The 15,963-nt window shown below is 43.8% G+C and overlaps 1 protein-coding gene across 2 annotated transcripts in view; it reads left to right on the top strand.

Annotated features, from left to right (window-relative positions):
• The window catches only part of CSMD1 (CUB and Sushi multiple domains 1), a 1,601,557-nt gene that overhangs the window by 1,451,646 nt on the left and 133,948 nt on the right, over positions 1–15,963 (top strand). For both annotated transcript variants that reach the window (XM_074329288.1, XM_074329289.1), the window contains exons 40-41: positions 38–154; positions 9,159–9,368. In XM_074329288.1, coding sequence (XP_074185389.1) covers positions 38–154; positions 9,159–9,368 — 327 coding nt within the window. The remainder of the gene's footprint in view (positions 1–37; positions 155–9,158; positions 9,369–15,963) is intronic.

Below are 15,963 nucleotides of genomic sequence, written 5' to 3'. Positions count from 1 at the left end.
TGACCCACCGAGCTAACCCCCTCTGTCCACTTCACAGCAACCTGCGGGGGCGCGCTGACCGCCATGGCGGGCGTGGTCCTGAGTCCGGGCTTCCCTGGCGCTTACCCCAACAACCTGGACTGCACCTGGACCATCACCCTGCCCACCGGGTACGGTAAGTGGAGACATTTCTGCATCCCTGAAAAGTCACCTTTTAGCTTCTGTCTCGGGGAAAAATCCAGCTGAATGAGAAATGTGCCTTATTCTGTTGACATAACTGTGTCTTTGATGGAAAGTGGCTTACAGATTTGAATAAAGCCTGGGTAGAATGACTTCAAGAACAGAAAGTTATTTGAAAACTCAGTTCAGCCCTGCAAGTCTTTTAAAGGCAAATTCAATTAGCTGGGTGATGACGTGCGAGGCCCACGAGTGCCTCCTCATTCCGCTGTCAGTCTGGCTATGATCTGCCTTCTGGAATCTCCCCATGGAATTCGGTATCGGCTGCTAATTGTTTTAAATAATGTTCAGGCTTTTTAAGGTTGTGACATATTTTGGTGGTGTTTTTATCAATGTTTGTAATTATGTATTGTATTGATTTAGCTTTATGAAAATGGCTTTTTATAACATTTAGTTTTCAACTTTCAGGTTATTCATTTTGAATAATTCATAATATGAATTGTTTCGTGTGCTAACATCTCATCCCGGCCTCTTTCAGAAAAGCGCGGTGTTTGTGGCATTTTGACTCCCTGTCAGGCCTTGCACTGTCTGCCTCATGGTTTCCTTTGTCCTTTACGTGGTTAATTCCGGTTTCCCCTGTTGATTTTCTCCAGAGCAGCTGTGATAGGTGTGCCACGTTAGAAATTCAGTGTCCATGACATAATAATGGACAACTTATGAACTAAATAATTATTTGGTTAATAAAAGGTTGAGAAAGGTGAATGAACACAGTGGACACCACTGCCCTAGAGGAGGTCATATTTTTTAAAGTTTTCAAAGCGTTTGCCTTAAGGACCCGGGCCCAGGATGGCAGCAGCAGCATGGCATGTGCCAGGGAAGGGGCGCCAGCTGCTCAGCGCAAGCAGCCACGAGGAAACCGTCCCTGCAGGCCCAGCCCACCTTGGTCACGTGTGTGTACACTTATACGCTACGGACAGACGGGGCACATCACAGCAGGGAAGGAGGGCGGCATGGAGGGGCAGCCCCACGTGTGAGGGTCACGTGCACTGGTTTCACAAGGCACCACCCACAGGGCATGTGGGGTGAGCAGGGGGAGAGTGTTCACAAAAGGAAAACAGAGTCTCTGTTTCTCCCCCGTTTTTTCGTTCAGTTTTGCTTTTGAGGCAGTAATTCTGTTCTGTGCTAAATGAAGCAAAGGCCTTGGAATGGCTCTGCCCAGCATGGGGTCAGCGATTCTCAAAGGTGGGGTGGGATCTGAAAACGTGGACGCGATGGGCGCAGTCGTCCGAGCCAGGCGTTAGGGGCTGAATGGGAGATACACACACACCCCGCATAGTCCAACAGGCTCTAGGAGGCCACATGCTAATTACGCAAAGGACCATAGTGGTTGGGAGCAGAGAGTCCCATGACTGAGGACCCTGGGGCTCTGGCCCTGGAGGGGCGGCTATGACAGTGAGTGAGTCTCCATGAACAGACAAGACAGCAGACTCAGACACACAGAGAACAGTGATGGTTGCCAGACGGAGGGTGATGGGGGAAAGGGGACGCCGATCTCGAGGTGCCAACTGCTAGTTATAAATACTTAAGTCCCAGCGATGGAAAGTCCAGCGCTGGGAATGTAGTCCACAGTAGCCTAACAACTTTTATGGTGACAGGGGGCTCCTGGATTGCGGAGATTCCTTCATAAGGTATAGAAGTGTTGAATCATGCACCATACACCCGAAACTCACATAATATTGTATGTCGATTATATTTTAATAGAAAAAGTAAAAGATAAAGATAGCCTGGTTTCAAAAAGAAATCAAAAGCATCTGGAAGAAAAGGCGAAAAGAAACCTTGTGTCTTAAGTTCTAAATACATGAAAATAGCATGACTATTACTAGGTCTTTGAATAGATGTAGTTATGCTTCAGAATAATTTGTGTAAGATTAGATTCAATTAAGGCACGAGGTTTGCCTTCTAAATGTGGAGTTACAATATCCTTCTAAAGGATAGAACATGAAGTTATAAATTTAGGGAAGAGGCAAGTAAGTGGTGGTAGGTTCCCCCGACATGTGATTGTTTAGAATTTTTCTGTCCCTGCTGGCAATGATTTCTGGGGCTTAATGATTATAGGCATTTTGCAGACTCTGGAAAAACTTGACTGCCTAGCTTTCAACCCCACACCAGGTTTGTGAAAACTCTTCAGTAAATTGGCTCTAAATCTGTTCCTAGTCTTCTTTAGTCTCTGCCACTTCTCCCCTGTAATATCGGTCCCCTGATTGCTCCAATCTCCCTTCCACGTATGTAGCTCAGAACACCTTCCCCCTTCCTGCTCTCAAATGGCCGATCACGTGTTCAGCTGCATGTGACATAGTTGCAGCTGGGGAAGGAAGGTGTCTCCGACTCAATTCAGAGTCACAGCTATTACTTTCTTCTTTCCCTGTGCTCAGTCTGGTCCAGCGTAGCTGGTCCTATCAGTGCCCACGTCACGACCATAATCCCGGGTGCTTTCCCTCCCCTGAGCTTTACCTTGTTTCCAGCACTTGGTTCTCACAAGAATCTCCCAAATCAGAGGCAAACATCAGATTACACCCCTGGAAAATTTGACAAAGTAAGTTTGGGTTTGAAATGCAGGAATCTTCATTTTTAAGTCAAGTCCTCCAGAAGTTCCTTACAAAAAAAAGGAATAGAGCAAAGGTGACCACCGTACCTTTGTATTATCCTTCCTCCCTGGTTTGATCTTCTGTATTGCCTCCTATTAGTGCCAAGCCTTAGGGTGTCTCTGGAACATTTCCGTAATTACAACCCAGGAAAAGGCTCCTGGTTCCCTAGTGGGACCAGTAGGAAGGTTGGGAAGATATATTTTCACTGAGGTCACACTTGATGTTTTACCTGGGAAACTGGTGTTGGGATGATCTTGGTAACCAAGTTGGAAGACAGTAACAAGACACTTTCTGCTTCGTGCTGGGAGAAGGCATGATGTGATGGGTAGGGCACATTAACCAACATGGCAGAATTCGCCAGCTCTTCCTAGGAAATGTGCATGGTATTATTTACTTAATATGAATTGCTTAGCTGAAAAAATGCAGAAATCATAGGGTTTGGACAAGTTGGGAGTAGAAGAGAATATTGTTTACTATACGGCGGCTCGATGAATCATCTTTAAAGTGAATTACAAAAGATATTGCTACTCTTCTGTCAGAGTTTTCTTCAAAATGGGTTCTATTTCGATATTTTCGGAGTGAGTTCCTTCCTTTCATCAACAACATACATTCTTGTTTCCTTGATGGTCAGTTTGGGGTTTTGGTCACCCCACCGAACGTTAATGGTCATTGTACTGATAGTGATGGATGCCTCCAGCTTCTCCAGCTGCCCCGAGTGACACACATACCCAGAATGAGACGCCTTGGCCTCTTCTCCAGGAAAAACATATTCGATGTTTTTCGTTCATGGAGAATGTGACCGGGGTGTTTGAGGCTCCCCATGCTGCTGGATGTGCAAGCACACCTGATAGCTTAGCCAGTCTGTTAGTGAGCGGCTGCTGGCTCAGTCAGATAATTGTTTTGATCAATGTTACACCCCTCCCACGTCCATGCGTCAATCACTAAGGTAGTTAAATAGGCAAAAGTGATTGGCTGCTTTGGCATCATGTGGAAGCCACCTTTACTGTTTCTGGAATCATTCATTCTGGTGATAACTATTTCCCATATCCTTCTGTTACCAGAGGGGGGGGCGCTTCTCGGTGAGATACCTGGGCTTGGCTCTCAATCCGGGGATCGAACTCGGTGGAGTCCCCTAGCTTCCCACACCCAGGTTTGAAACTCCGCGGGGAGGAAAATTGGGAATCCCAGCCGCTAAGTTCCTGGGGGTTGGGCCCTCTTTGGCGCGGTGTCCAGGTTCTTGGCCTGTCGAACAAAGAATTGAAGGAGGCACAGACAAAGTGGTGAGAAGAAAGTTTATGAGAACAGATAGTCACTCCAAAGAATTAGCAGCTGGCCGAGCACTGAGAAAAGTGGCTCGAGGCTCAGGGCTCAAGGTGGCAGTATTATTAGGAGAGAAAGCACACTCCCAAGGGTTTGGAGCTGCCCCGAACAAAGGCAAGGCTCAGGAGGGGGCTCAAGGATCAAGGCTCCAGGGGCAGCGGCTCACAGAAGCCTCTGAGTTTTCTCTCTTTTCTCTGGGATGGGCTGTTCCTCTCAGGCTGGACCCCTTGATTGACACCTGTGACTGATAAGGGGCTATTACCTCACCCTCTTAGACGCCCGTGTCCCTTCCCAGAGTTCAGTCTGTTATAATGAGATTAATGAACTTCTGGGCATATGTATGACATTATAATGACAATATAATGAGGCTAGGGAGAGATGGAGGTCGTGGTGGGCTCTACAGTGGTTAATGCTGAGGGCAGAGAAGGGAAGAATTCGGGAGGTCTCCAGGCGGTGCTCCCATTAATTGTGTTGGCCGTGCAGGGAATGCAGAGACCTAATTACCTGTTTCTAACTGCCTGCCTTGTTTCTCCTGAGAGACGTGATCCCCACGTTGAGGGATAGGCGGTCTCTTCTGTATCTGCTTCAAGCTGAGAAGGGGGCAGAGCTGTCCCTACATAATGGGGATTCCAGAAACTCTCACCCTATCTGTTCTTAAATAAAAAGAGGGGGTCTCATCTGCCTTGTTCGGGGTGCACTGGGAGCCTGGCTGGGACATAACTCGTATACTGACAGCCCCTAATGAGGAAAAACAGACGCTAGTTAATAAATTAAAGCGCTGGCTCCAAAACAGGACTCAAAGCCCAACTATCTTAACTTTACCCAGGGGTTAGGTATGGACTGCCTGGGGGAATGTTAAAAACCTTTTGGTCTCTGGGATGGCGTTTGTTTATCCAACAGTTAGGTCTGGAATGGCCTGGGGAATGTTGGGCTACAATGATTACAATTAACATACTAAGTCTCAGGCTTTCATCAGAAGCAGGGATGAGAGACATTCTGTGATTCAGGCTAGGAGTCATCTTTCGTTTAGGGTTTAGAAACTGATTAGAAGAGTGATTAAAACCAGGGGCTAAGAAACTAGGGAAAAGGAGACTTAAAATTTCTATAGTGAGGGGACTTAAAACTTTTATAGTGAGGGCCTCTCCCGTGTCACTTCCAGTGACAGAAGTCGGCTTGTCTCATGAAGTGACCCCAGGACTGCTGACTGTAAGTGCTTGTGGGGGAAGGTGGGGGCTGCTCTTGTCTCAGCTGTGAGTGGAGCTGCTCTCTCAGTTACCGCTGGTGTGAATTTGCACCAGTTACTAAAACGTACTTAAAACTCCACTTCCTTATCTTTAAAATAAATACAGTAGAATATCCTTCTCCCGGGCTCTTCTGAATTAATGCAAATGCCTGACACGGAGAAGGCATTGTTGACTGTTAACAGCTTTCAGTAGCTGAACCACACTCACTGATGATGTTATGCTGTTCTCTTTCCTTTCCACACAGTTGAGTTGCTGTTTCTTGTGTGTTGTTTTGGCGTGAGCCCAATTAGCTCAGAATTTGTCTCTATTGTTTTGAAAATTTCTAACGGCCTAGTTAATAGACAGATATTCAACCGAGTTTTTCCTGCTTTACCAATTACCTTTTATATTTACAAACCTCTGCACTAGTGTTGCACACCAGCTGTCCTAAATGACCTTGCCTTAGGACCAGCTAGAAGCTACAGAGGGTATAAGAGATTCTTTAGAATATTGCCTGAATTCTAAAACTATTATCTCTTTTGCCATATGTTATTTTTATACACGGAAGATGCAAAATAGAGCAATTACCACTCACAAGTTCTGTCACCCAAAAAACGAGGATTTAACTCTCTGAAGTCACGGTCTTATTACTATTCAAAGTTTTGTCCAAGTCCAAAGTCAAAAATCCTTTTACTGACACTTTTCGATGTGTAATGACAGTTGGATGAGAATGTATATACTGTGTCAATTCCTCCAAAGATGGGTGTTCAGATTAGTTTTCTTGTTGTAAAAACCCATTTTCTGCAGTATCCCATGAGATAATAAAAGGATAACTCGGTTATGCTCATTATTTTAATCCCCTCATTTTGGCTTGAAGATGTCAAATTGGACAGAATTCGTGGAAAATTCGATAGCTAAATAATTCCATCTTAAAGCAGATTAGAGTCCGGCTCTATTCTATCTCCTGATGTGTATGAGGATGTTTGATATGTGGCCGGATACTTTATCCTGCTTAAAATGCTAATTTTGTTCATAATATTTCACTTGACATAATTCCATTCCCATTTCAAGTTTAATTCCAAATCAGTGAAAAGCCCCTACTTTTGAGATTTTGCCATCTTTCTTTCTTTTTTCTTTTTCTTTTTTTTTGATCTCCTTTCTGTCTTTCATTCCTTTCTGGAATGTGTCATTCTCTGCATTTCAAAGTGTAATCTGAATAAATACGTCTGAGGTCTGCAGACCAGTAGGAAATGAGCACTTAAGCTCTTTCCCTGCTGTTTGACTTTATACCCCAAAAGTGAAAAATGTTTTAAGTGATCTGACCTTGTCCTAGTGTCACATTCTATCTGGTACTTTTTGGACATAAGTAAAAATGTCAGTAATTCAGTAGCTGTTTTGGTTGTTTTCACGTCCGCTCTGCGTTCTACCCCATGGGGACAAGTGTGAGGGGTATTCAGGAAACTGCTGACCCCGGGGGTTTAGTGCACTGACACACTGACACACAAACTCACACAAGATTTGTTAGTACAGTTAATTAGTAACAGAACCTTTTAAATTAGATTTGTAGACCATGCTACAAAAATAAAACTATTTTTAATTCAGCCATTGGTGAGGAAATAAATCGATACTGCTGTGTAGCTTTCCAAATGGTGGAGTAGCTCACTGTCACCTCAGTGTGGAGGGGACAGTTCAGAACTGAGGGACAAAGAGAGCCACTAGGCTGCCCTTCCTTTCTCCTTTCTTCCCTCTTTTCCTCCTTCCCTCCTCTCTCTCTCTCTCTCTCTCTCTCTCTCTCCCCCCCTCCCCCTCCCTCCTTCCGTCCCTCCCTCCTGCTTCCACGTTTCCTCTGACCACACATATTCACTGCACTTTAGAGGAAGATCAGTAAGTCATTGATGGTCCTTCAATGAAGAGAAGTATTTGACATTTTAGATGTTGACAGACTTGCTCCATATTGGTCGTATATTGTACCTGATGTTGGAATGGCCAAGACTGCCTCAGACTGGGACATGCCATCCGTGGCTGCTGCCGTGCCACAGTGCACACGTGTGGATGACGTGCGTGGATTTCATTACTCATCCTACAATGAGTCTCGATGTTGGCTGACTTGTTAAAGGTCTTTCAGCACCAGCTGTTTCTTCTGCTCTTTGCTTCCCCGGCCACTTGCTAGAGGCTCCCACGTTCAACTTCCTTCCATTCTTCTTCAAACCTGGGCTGAACAAACTTAATACCAGGCAGTTTTCTCCCGGAAGAATTGGAGTATTGTTCCCGTCATGAGATTGCCCGCTCTGGTCTAGCACATTTACATGCTAAGCCACAAAAAGGGAAGGCTTTGCCCATCAGAGGTTGGTGGAAACATGACTGGCCCTCCCTTGCTGCAGGGGCCATAACACCCAGCATTTCTGAGCACCAGTTTCCTCTCCTGAACATGACGATGACGATAATGACCTTGCTAGGGAATTGGGAGAAGCAGGTTGGTTGGTAAGTTGGATCCCAGCTTGGCAGTTGGCCTCACACAATGCCCACCTACAGAGGGCGTCATTTACTCTCCTGCTCCTCCTCACAGAATGTTCTCCATCATTGATGAAATTAGTTGTTTCAGATGAGTTGAAATTTTATGGAGTACCTTTAGTTTTTCTGTTTTCCCTACAACCCTGTACATGAGGTTTTCTTCTTCCTTTTTTCCCTTGGCTTTTCATAATTCGGTTTTCCATCAAAACCTAAGTAGATATGTTTGCTTTACATTTTCTCTGCATTTATACTTCAGTAAAGTAACCCATTAAGCATTATCGTTAGTTTCCCAAACCTAGGAAATATGTATCAAATAGATTAGATGGAAAGTAAAAATAAGCTCTTCCTATCTGTCAAGAGCACAAAGTCAAGCTTCTCTGCTATGCTGGGAGAATAATCTGTAACAGCTATTAAAATTCTCACTTTAGACTTTACAAAACCAAATTAATTGCACGGATTTATGCGAATGCGGATGCCTTTGGAATTCTATCTAAGCCATTGAAGTGAATAAAATATATCAGGCACAGTAGTTAAATAAATTTTCAAACATGCAGCAGTGCTACAGCAGAGGCCTGCATGACTCAGACTGTGCCTTTCTGCTAAATGACCAGCTGGGGCTTATCTTACCCACATCAACGTGACACCACTGACATCACCGTTTGGACAGTCGTTTGGCATGTTGGCCTGTGCCGGGCTCTTAAACTGAATTATGAGACTTATCTTGGGGTTTCTTGCAAACATCAGCGACTCGCTTTCTATGCAGAATACAATCAAAAGAATCACTTGCTAAACTAACAGATCTCTGGGCAGTGGTCTGACCATTTAACAGCCACGTTTCAAGTTTGTTCCATTTACGTTTGGACATCTGTTGGCTCCTCCCTTGATAAAGCTGTAATTTAACTTATGGATGATTTGACATACAATTATGTACAACCTTGTGTTTATAGTTGTAATAATTGTAACAGCAGCTGGACAAAATCATGGCCACATGTGTCAGTACCAGTCAACATTCTAAGAATCATACCTGTATGTCGCTGTAATACAACGCTGGTAATATTCACACTTTACAAGTTGACTCGGGAACATTAATTACATGGATAAAGGCCACAGAGCTTGTAGGCAGAGGTGAAACTGAACCCAGGTCTGTTGTAACCCAAAATGTGTGTTCTCCTGCACAATGACTGTTCTGCCTCCTAGAGAGAGATTATCTGGGGAGACTCACCAAATTATAATCACTTTTGATAAACGTTGATTTTATAAATTTTGATATTAACTTTCATTTCTTTGCCATATTTTTTCATAGGTGCACATATTCAATTTCTGAATTTTTCTACTGAAGCTAATCATGACTACCTGGAAATCCAGAACGGACCTCACCACACCAGCCCTATGATCGGGCAGTTTAGTGGCAGCGATGTCCCATCCGCATTGCTGAGCACAACGCACGAAACCCGCATCCACTTTTACAGCGACCATTCGCAAAACCGGCAAGGATTTAAGCTTGCTTACCAAGGTAAGGAATTACGTTTAAATTGTATCGAGATGTGAACCTCCCTAATTGGCTGAAACCTTCTGCAGTGGGAATAACTCTGGTGGAATTCTGTTTGCTGATTAGAAGTGCAGCCCCCCCTTTCCTTTTCCAGGGAGTGCGGATACACAGGGCGTAGTCAGCGCCACTGCTCCCCCGCCCTCCCCACCTCCGCTCCCCTCTCCCCTGCTCCCAAGGGTCCTGGCCCTTCCTCTCTCATGCTCCCTGGTGGCTATTACCATGTGCCTTCCAAGCCACCTGGCTTCATCATCTTATAGACCCTCATTTGTCACTGTGTCTTCTGAGGCACTTGTAGGAGGTTCCTTTGGTACCACAGTGTAGGGAGTCCGCTCCTAATGGAAGTGGGTCTGGCAGTGTTGCTTGTGTACTTAGGCCTTGTCTCAGCCTAAAACAGTGGCGATAGGGACTCTTCAAGTCATGTTCAAATTATGCCAGAAAAGTAATTCAGTGAATGAACTTCATCCTTTTTTAAACCATCAACAGATCTCTAGGAAAAGTTTAACTCAACCATTATCATAATGTTTTCGACATGTAAAAAAGTTCAAAATTTTCATTTGTAAAACAAATAATTTAGCTGGTCTTTTCTTCAGTATTGTTAAATCAAACTTAAAATGTCAAAGGTAAGGCCTTATTTTTTTTACCATGGCTAAATCGTTTGTTTTCTTTCAATTCATAGTCTGCTTTCAAATGTAGAGCTTTAATATGTAATTAGTGGAAGAGCATAGTATTTTGAGTTGAACTTCTAGACATTGTTACCTACATTGTTACTATAAATTTAGATTTTCAGAATTTGGGTCTCTTAAAATAGGAATTCAGATAGGAGGGAAAAGAGAGGGACATAAAGGCTGGCCCAGTGGTGACGTGACAGGAGACGTTGCCAGAATTTCTCTCTGCGCACACTGTGTCTTTCATTCCTCACATCCCCTGCCCCTCCCTCTCAGCAAACAGTGTCACTTCCTCCCTGAAAGGCACTCCGTTCACACACAGACAAGTACACCCAGGGACAGCTTCCCCGACACATCTGTCTGCACAGGGGTCAGCCTGGGCCTTCCAGCCTTTTCTCCTTTCAGAATGGAAGGTTGCGTCCTCTGCTGAAAGCCATTCCAATCCGTGCTCTAGGCTCTGGGGACGTTTCTTTCCACTCAGTCAGGCATCGTGGTGGGAACTGCCTTCTCTTTGTTGCATCTCCAGCTGCTACTTCTCTACTAGACCTTACCACGTAGTGTTTCAAGTCATATACAGAAATCTCTCTCTCTCTCTCTCTCTCTCTCTCTCTCTCACACACACACACACACACACACACACACACACACACACTGCTATTTATATGCAAGTTTAATGTACCTTTGACCCTTATCTTTCTTCAGCTTCCACTTTATAAGAAACATTGTGGAGGAATTATCTCCCCCGACAGTCTCAGTTGCTGCCCCCTCCCTCACTGCCATTCCCCACTCGTAGCTGTGGCACACCCTTCAGTGGACACAGTCTCCATTTCAGAGTCTGTCATGTCACTGAATGCCCTGGGCCAGCTCCACGTCTCATGTGTCTTCGTAGCTTTCAGGACCACTGTCGCTCCTTCTGGCTCGACAACCTTTCGCCTTGGCTTTGGAACAACAGGGTCTCTGGGTTATGCGTCTGCCTCACTGAGAACACTTACCGTTAGTCACTCAGTTAATCACTTAGGACGCCATTTGTCTGAGGTATCCTGTCTATTCTCTGACTGCCCCGGCCAGGTCGGCTCTCCCCATTGGGGAATGGTTTGGGCCTGATTGCCTGAGAAGGGGGAAGAGGATTCTGCACAGATTGTAGGACTGAAGATTTTCTGGATTTTTTTGCACCTGCATCTAGCTTTACACAGGATCAGTTGTGTTCCCAGAGGGTGTTGTTTAAATATGTAAATCTTCCTTAAGGTGTTTATTCAAATTCAGGTTTTGAAAATGAATACAAGCTAAGGGCTGGAGGGTTTTTAAGAGCTGGGGTCAGGGTAAGGGACAGAGTCTGAGTCTACAAAGCTAGAGAGCCTCTCATCTCCAGGAAAAGAGGGAAGTAGATTTCCCAGTTGGAGTCCATTAAAGCCCAACTCCTGCCCCCCCACAGGACCTGTGGGTCGGAACATTCTATCCTGATGACTGCATTTCAGAGAGATGGCTCCCAGGTCCTTCAGAAAGACAATCCTGGGCTGTAAAACTGGCAAGAGCCTTTTTAAAAGATTTACATCTCAAAGGGTCAGAGAAAAAATTGACAAGGACGAGTTTTCTAAGATAAATGCTCTAAGAAAAGGGCAGTGAGCAGCTCAGAGTCTGGAGGCAGCCTGGCCGGACTGTTTTGCTCATAAACCTCAGTCATCAGGAGAGGTCCAGGGGTGACTTTTGCCAGCACTGGGTACTGGCCAGGTGATGGCAAAGCCAACCATTTTGTGACTCCTTTTGCCTTTTCCTCTTGTTGACATAAGAAACATCCAAACCTGTAGAGAATTCTAAGAGTTGATTTGAGCCAAACTGATGACAGTTGCCGGGAAGCAAAATCTCAATAGATTGAGAAAATGCTCTGGAGAAGAGCAGTTTTGCAGTTAATTGTATGCATTAGAATCAAAGAAGGAGACGTAAGGAGGGAAACTTCAAATCCATTGGTGGTAAATGAAGGGGTGGGAGAGAGCAAAGCGGGGAAATATCTGTGATTGGATAAAAAGTAACATGGAGAGACACATACTTTTACATTGGTGGGTACAGGATAGTTAATAATTATCACAGCACAGAGATGGTATTTGGGGACAAGATAACCATGAGGGGTTCTGCTGTCTGTGCTCTGGTGTGGTGGGTGTGCCCTGAGGGGACTGGAAAAGAGAATTACTCTGACATTTCAAAGGTATGTTATTCTTATCTTAGCTGCAAAAGGTCAATAGACAGACTTCACTTCAGGTAAAGACTGACCTTCGTCAGGGAAGCCGCAGGCCAAGGATGTGACTGCCCGCCGTGACCCGCTACTAGTTAGGGGTTTTAACGTTCAGACCATCCTGTGTGGTTACTTTCAGCGTCTGGGTTTGTGCTAGCCACCCCTGAGCTCGCCAGGTGTAGTACGTGGCCCCTTTCTCCTCCACACTCTTGTCACCAGGTGGTCCAAGGACGTCTGTCACACCTGCACTGTCAGGTCTGCAATCAGACTACAAGTGGGAGAGGGGAGAGCTTCCTCTGGAGCTCCATCCATGCAGAGCGGAAGAAACCCACTCAGTAACCACCCTTGGCTGAAACCATCTAGGAAATGTAATTCGTTTTCAATCAGGGCACACTCGTCTCCCAAAGGAAATGAGGGCTCGGGCTCTGTTCCTGAGGATGAAGGAAGGGCACTCTGAGTAGCAGTGTGCAGGAACGATGCAAACTGTCCTGTGCTCCACGTTCCTATTCCACCTATCCTCTGAAGGCCAATTTTACATCTGAAGTCTTTCCTAGTAGACATTGTCAGCTGATAAGACAAAGAACTCAGTCACATTTCAGACTTCTGGATTCAATTTGAAATCAATTCCAGATACTTGGAATATTTCAAAGGGAAAGATTCCCAATTCATTTGAAAAGTCGTGTAGGGGAGGAAAATTTTTCCTCTACCCTTGTAGGTTCTTTTGGCTGGTTTGTTAATAAATTAACATAAGGGAGATTAACGGGAGAAAAATAAATTTAATTATGGATGTACAGGGCCCCATAAGCATATAAGACCACAGGCGTCAGGCAGTTGAGGCTTATGTGCCACCTGAGCTAAGGAGAAGGGGCTTCTAGAGGGGGGATTGAATTCACAAAACCATAAGAAGAGCAGGTGTTTGGTGATTAATTAGACATTTGTGCCCCATACAGGTAGGTCATTCAGACAAAAACTCATCTCTGGCAGTAGCTCTCTTTCTGGGCCAGGCCCTCCAACTAAATTTGTTTAGGTAGGTAAAGGAGAGGTAAAATTTTTCCTTGAGACTACTGGGTCTTGATTGACTTCTGCTCAAAATAGTCCACACACCAGAGTGGCACATTCTGGGGAGACTCGTTCTGAAACCCTTTAAAAATAGACATAAAACCACAGAGTTTTACATGTGGGAAAACAAACTCCTAGTAATCATAGTTCTGATATGAAATATGTCTCAACAACAACAACAACAAAAAACTACAATATTTTGGGTGCTTTCTTTTCATTGTGGAACTTCAGTCACTCCTGTTGCTTGTTTTGCCGTGGTACATTTATAATATGTATACATAGGAAGGATTATTTGCTGAAATGCTACATCTCTCAAGTAACTGTCTAGGTCTGATAAGTTCAAACTACCAAGAGATATGGTTTAGAGTCAAATCAGCTTATGATTCGAACACACCCTTCTTTTATTAGGTTGGTGCAAAAGTAATTGTGGTTTTTACAATTTTCTTTTTTATTTAACCTTTTAAACTGTAATTACTTTTGCACCAACCTAATATTTTGTCACCATCTGACTGTGTGTTCAACTTAAAATTTGAATAATATTTTTTTCTAAATTCTATGCTTCTCTTTTATATTTCTGTAACCTGGTTCCCACCCCTTCCCTATTCTTACTGAAGTGTGTTTCTTAAAGTATGAACATTTTACTCAGATCACCATTTTAGACTTAGTTTATCTATTGTATGCTCCATAGTTTAATTGGCATAATCTCAGTATCAGACTCAATAAAAAACATACATAATTATACATCTCAGACCATAAACTGCCAAGTAAGTGGTCTGTCTCAGCTGACTCTGAGAGCATTGAAGTCGCCCTCATTTTGAATATCTTTTTTTTTTTTTTTTTTTTAAGCTTTTATTGGGGAAGGGGAATAGGACTTTATTGGGGAACAGTGTGTACACTTCCAGGACTTTTTTCCAAGTCAAGTTGTTGTCCTTTCTGTCTTAGTTGTGGAGGGCGCAGCTCAGCTCCAGGTCCAGTCGCCATTGCTAGTTGGGTGGGGCGCAGCCCACCATCCCCTGCGGGAGTTGAACCGGCAACCTTGTGGTTGAGAGGACACATTACAACCAACTGAGACATCTGGGAGCTCAGCGGCAGCTCAGCTCAAGGTGCCATGTTCAATCTTAGTTGCAGGGGGCGCTGCCCACCATCTCTTGCGGGAGTTGAGGAATTGAACTGGCAACCTTGTGGTTGAGAGCCCACTGGCCCATGTGGGAATCGAACCGCAGCCTTCGGAGTTAGGAGCATGGAGCTCTAACTGCCTGAGCCACCAGGGTGGCCCCATTTTGAATATCTTAATACTGTATTCAAAATTTGACCTTTTTTTCTTCTTGACATTGCAAAAGTCAAAAATCCCCATCAGGCGATCACATTGTAAGGTATCTAAATGTCTAATCACCGTGCCGTACACCTGAAATGAATATAATATTATACTAAAACTGTAATTGGAAAATAAATTATTTTTAAAAAGAGTTTATAATTTTTAAGACTATAATACATCTCAATAACAATATGAGGTTAAAAAAATATTCCCATGAGAGTATTGTTTGCCATGTATTTTTGTTGTTGTTGATGTTTTGCCTTGCAGGTTTATTATTATTAGTTTCAGGTGTACAAAGCAACGTACTACTTAGACATTTACACCCCTCACAAAGTGATAACCCCCCTCCCCCATCCACTACCCCTCTGACATCCTATGTAGCTGTTAGAATTCCATTGACTCTATTCCCTATGCTGTGCTCCACATCCCGTACACACATTTGAAGAAAGGAAAAAACTATTAAAGTTGTAATATATACCAATAACAAAAGGTGATGACAAGTCATGTATATACATTTTTCCGCACCCCCGGTATATATTTAATAATTATAATTGACATTCAATATTATTCTACTTCAGCTTCAGGTGTACAGCGCAGTGGTCAGGCATCTACACAGTCTATGACGTGATCCCCTGATAAGTACAGTGACCATCTGGCACCCATGATCTTCAGCCCTGCAGTTTTGAAACTGTATTTTATCTTACATGACTTCTCACCTCCATAATTCAAATTTATTTTGTTTTACTTCTCTTGATATTGCCCAGATAGGCATATTAAGGCCACATGTACATAGTTCCAAGAGTTACTGAGTAGTTCAATCCAAAAAAAAAAAAAAAGGAAAAACACAAACAATTTATGTAGGAATCATCTGGACCACAGGTCATAAAGTTACTGTGGTTGGCTTGCAAAATACTAACCTTTTTGAAATTGTCAATTTTTGGAATTAGATTTCATATGAAATACCCATACATCCACTTTCCTTTTGTTCTCTTGCATTGACAGAATCTGGAAACATTTGGCCTGCATTCACCTTGGGGACAGTCCCCTGAAGTGTCAGAGTGACAGCACCTTTCGGAATTGGAAGGCATTGACTTCCAAAGTTCCCTTCAGCTCCCTGCCAGCTGTGGTCATGGATGCTGCATAGGCATTTGGACTTGGGAGCCCTCATTTAGGCCAACCATCTGGTTGGTTCAGTGAATGTTTTATTTACTTGACTCCTGAGTCTAAGTATTCACGTTAAAAAAAAATCCCTAAACAATGTTTTTTGTTATAAGCAATTAATTTGCTATCATT

Source organism: Rhinolophus sinicus, linkage group LG04 (genome assembly GCF_036562045.2).
Source record: "Rhinolophus sinicus isolate RSC01 linkage group LG04, ASM3656204v1, whole genome shotgun sequence".
NCBI classification, from domain to species: Eukaryota; Metazoa; Chordata; class Mammalia; order Chiroptera; family Rhinolophidae; genus Rhinolophus; species Rhinolophus sinicus.
The sequence above is the reverse complement of the archived record's forward strand: the minus strand, read 5'-3'. Positions and strand labels throughout refer to the sequence as shown.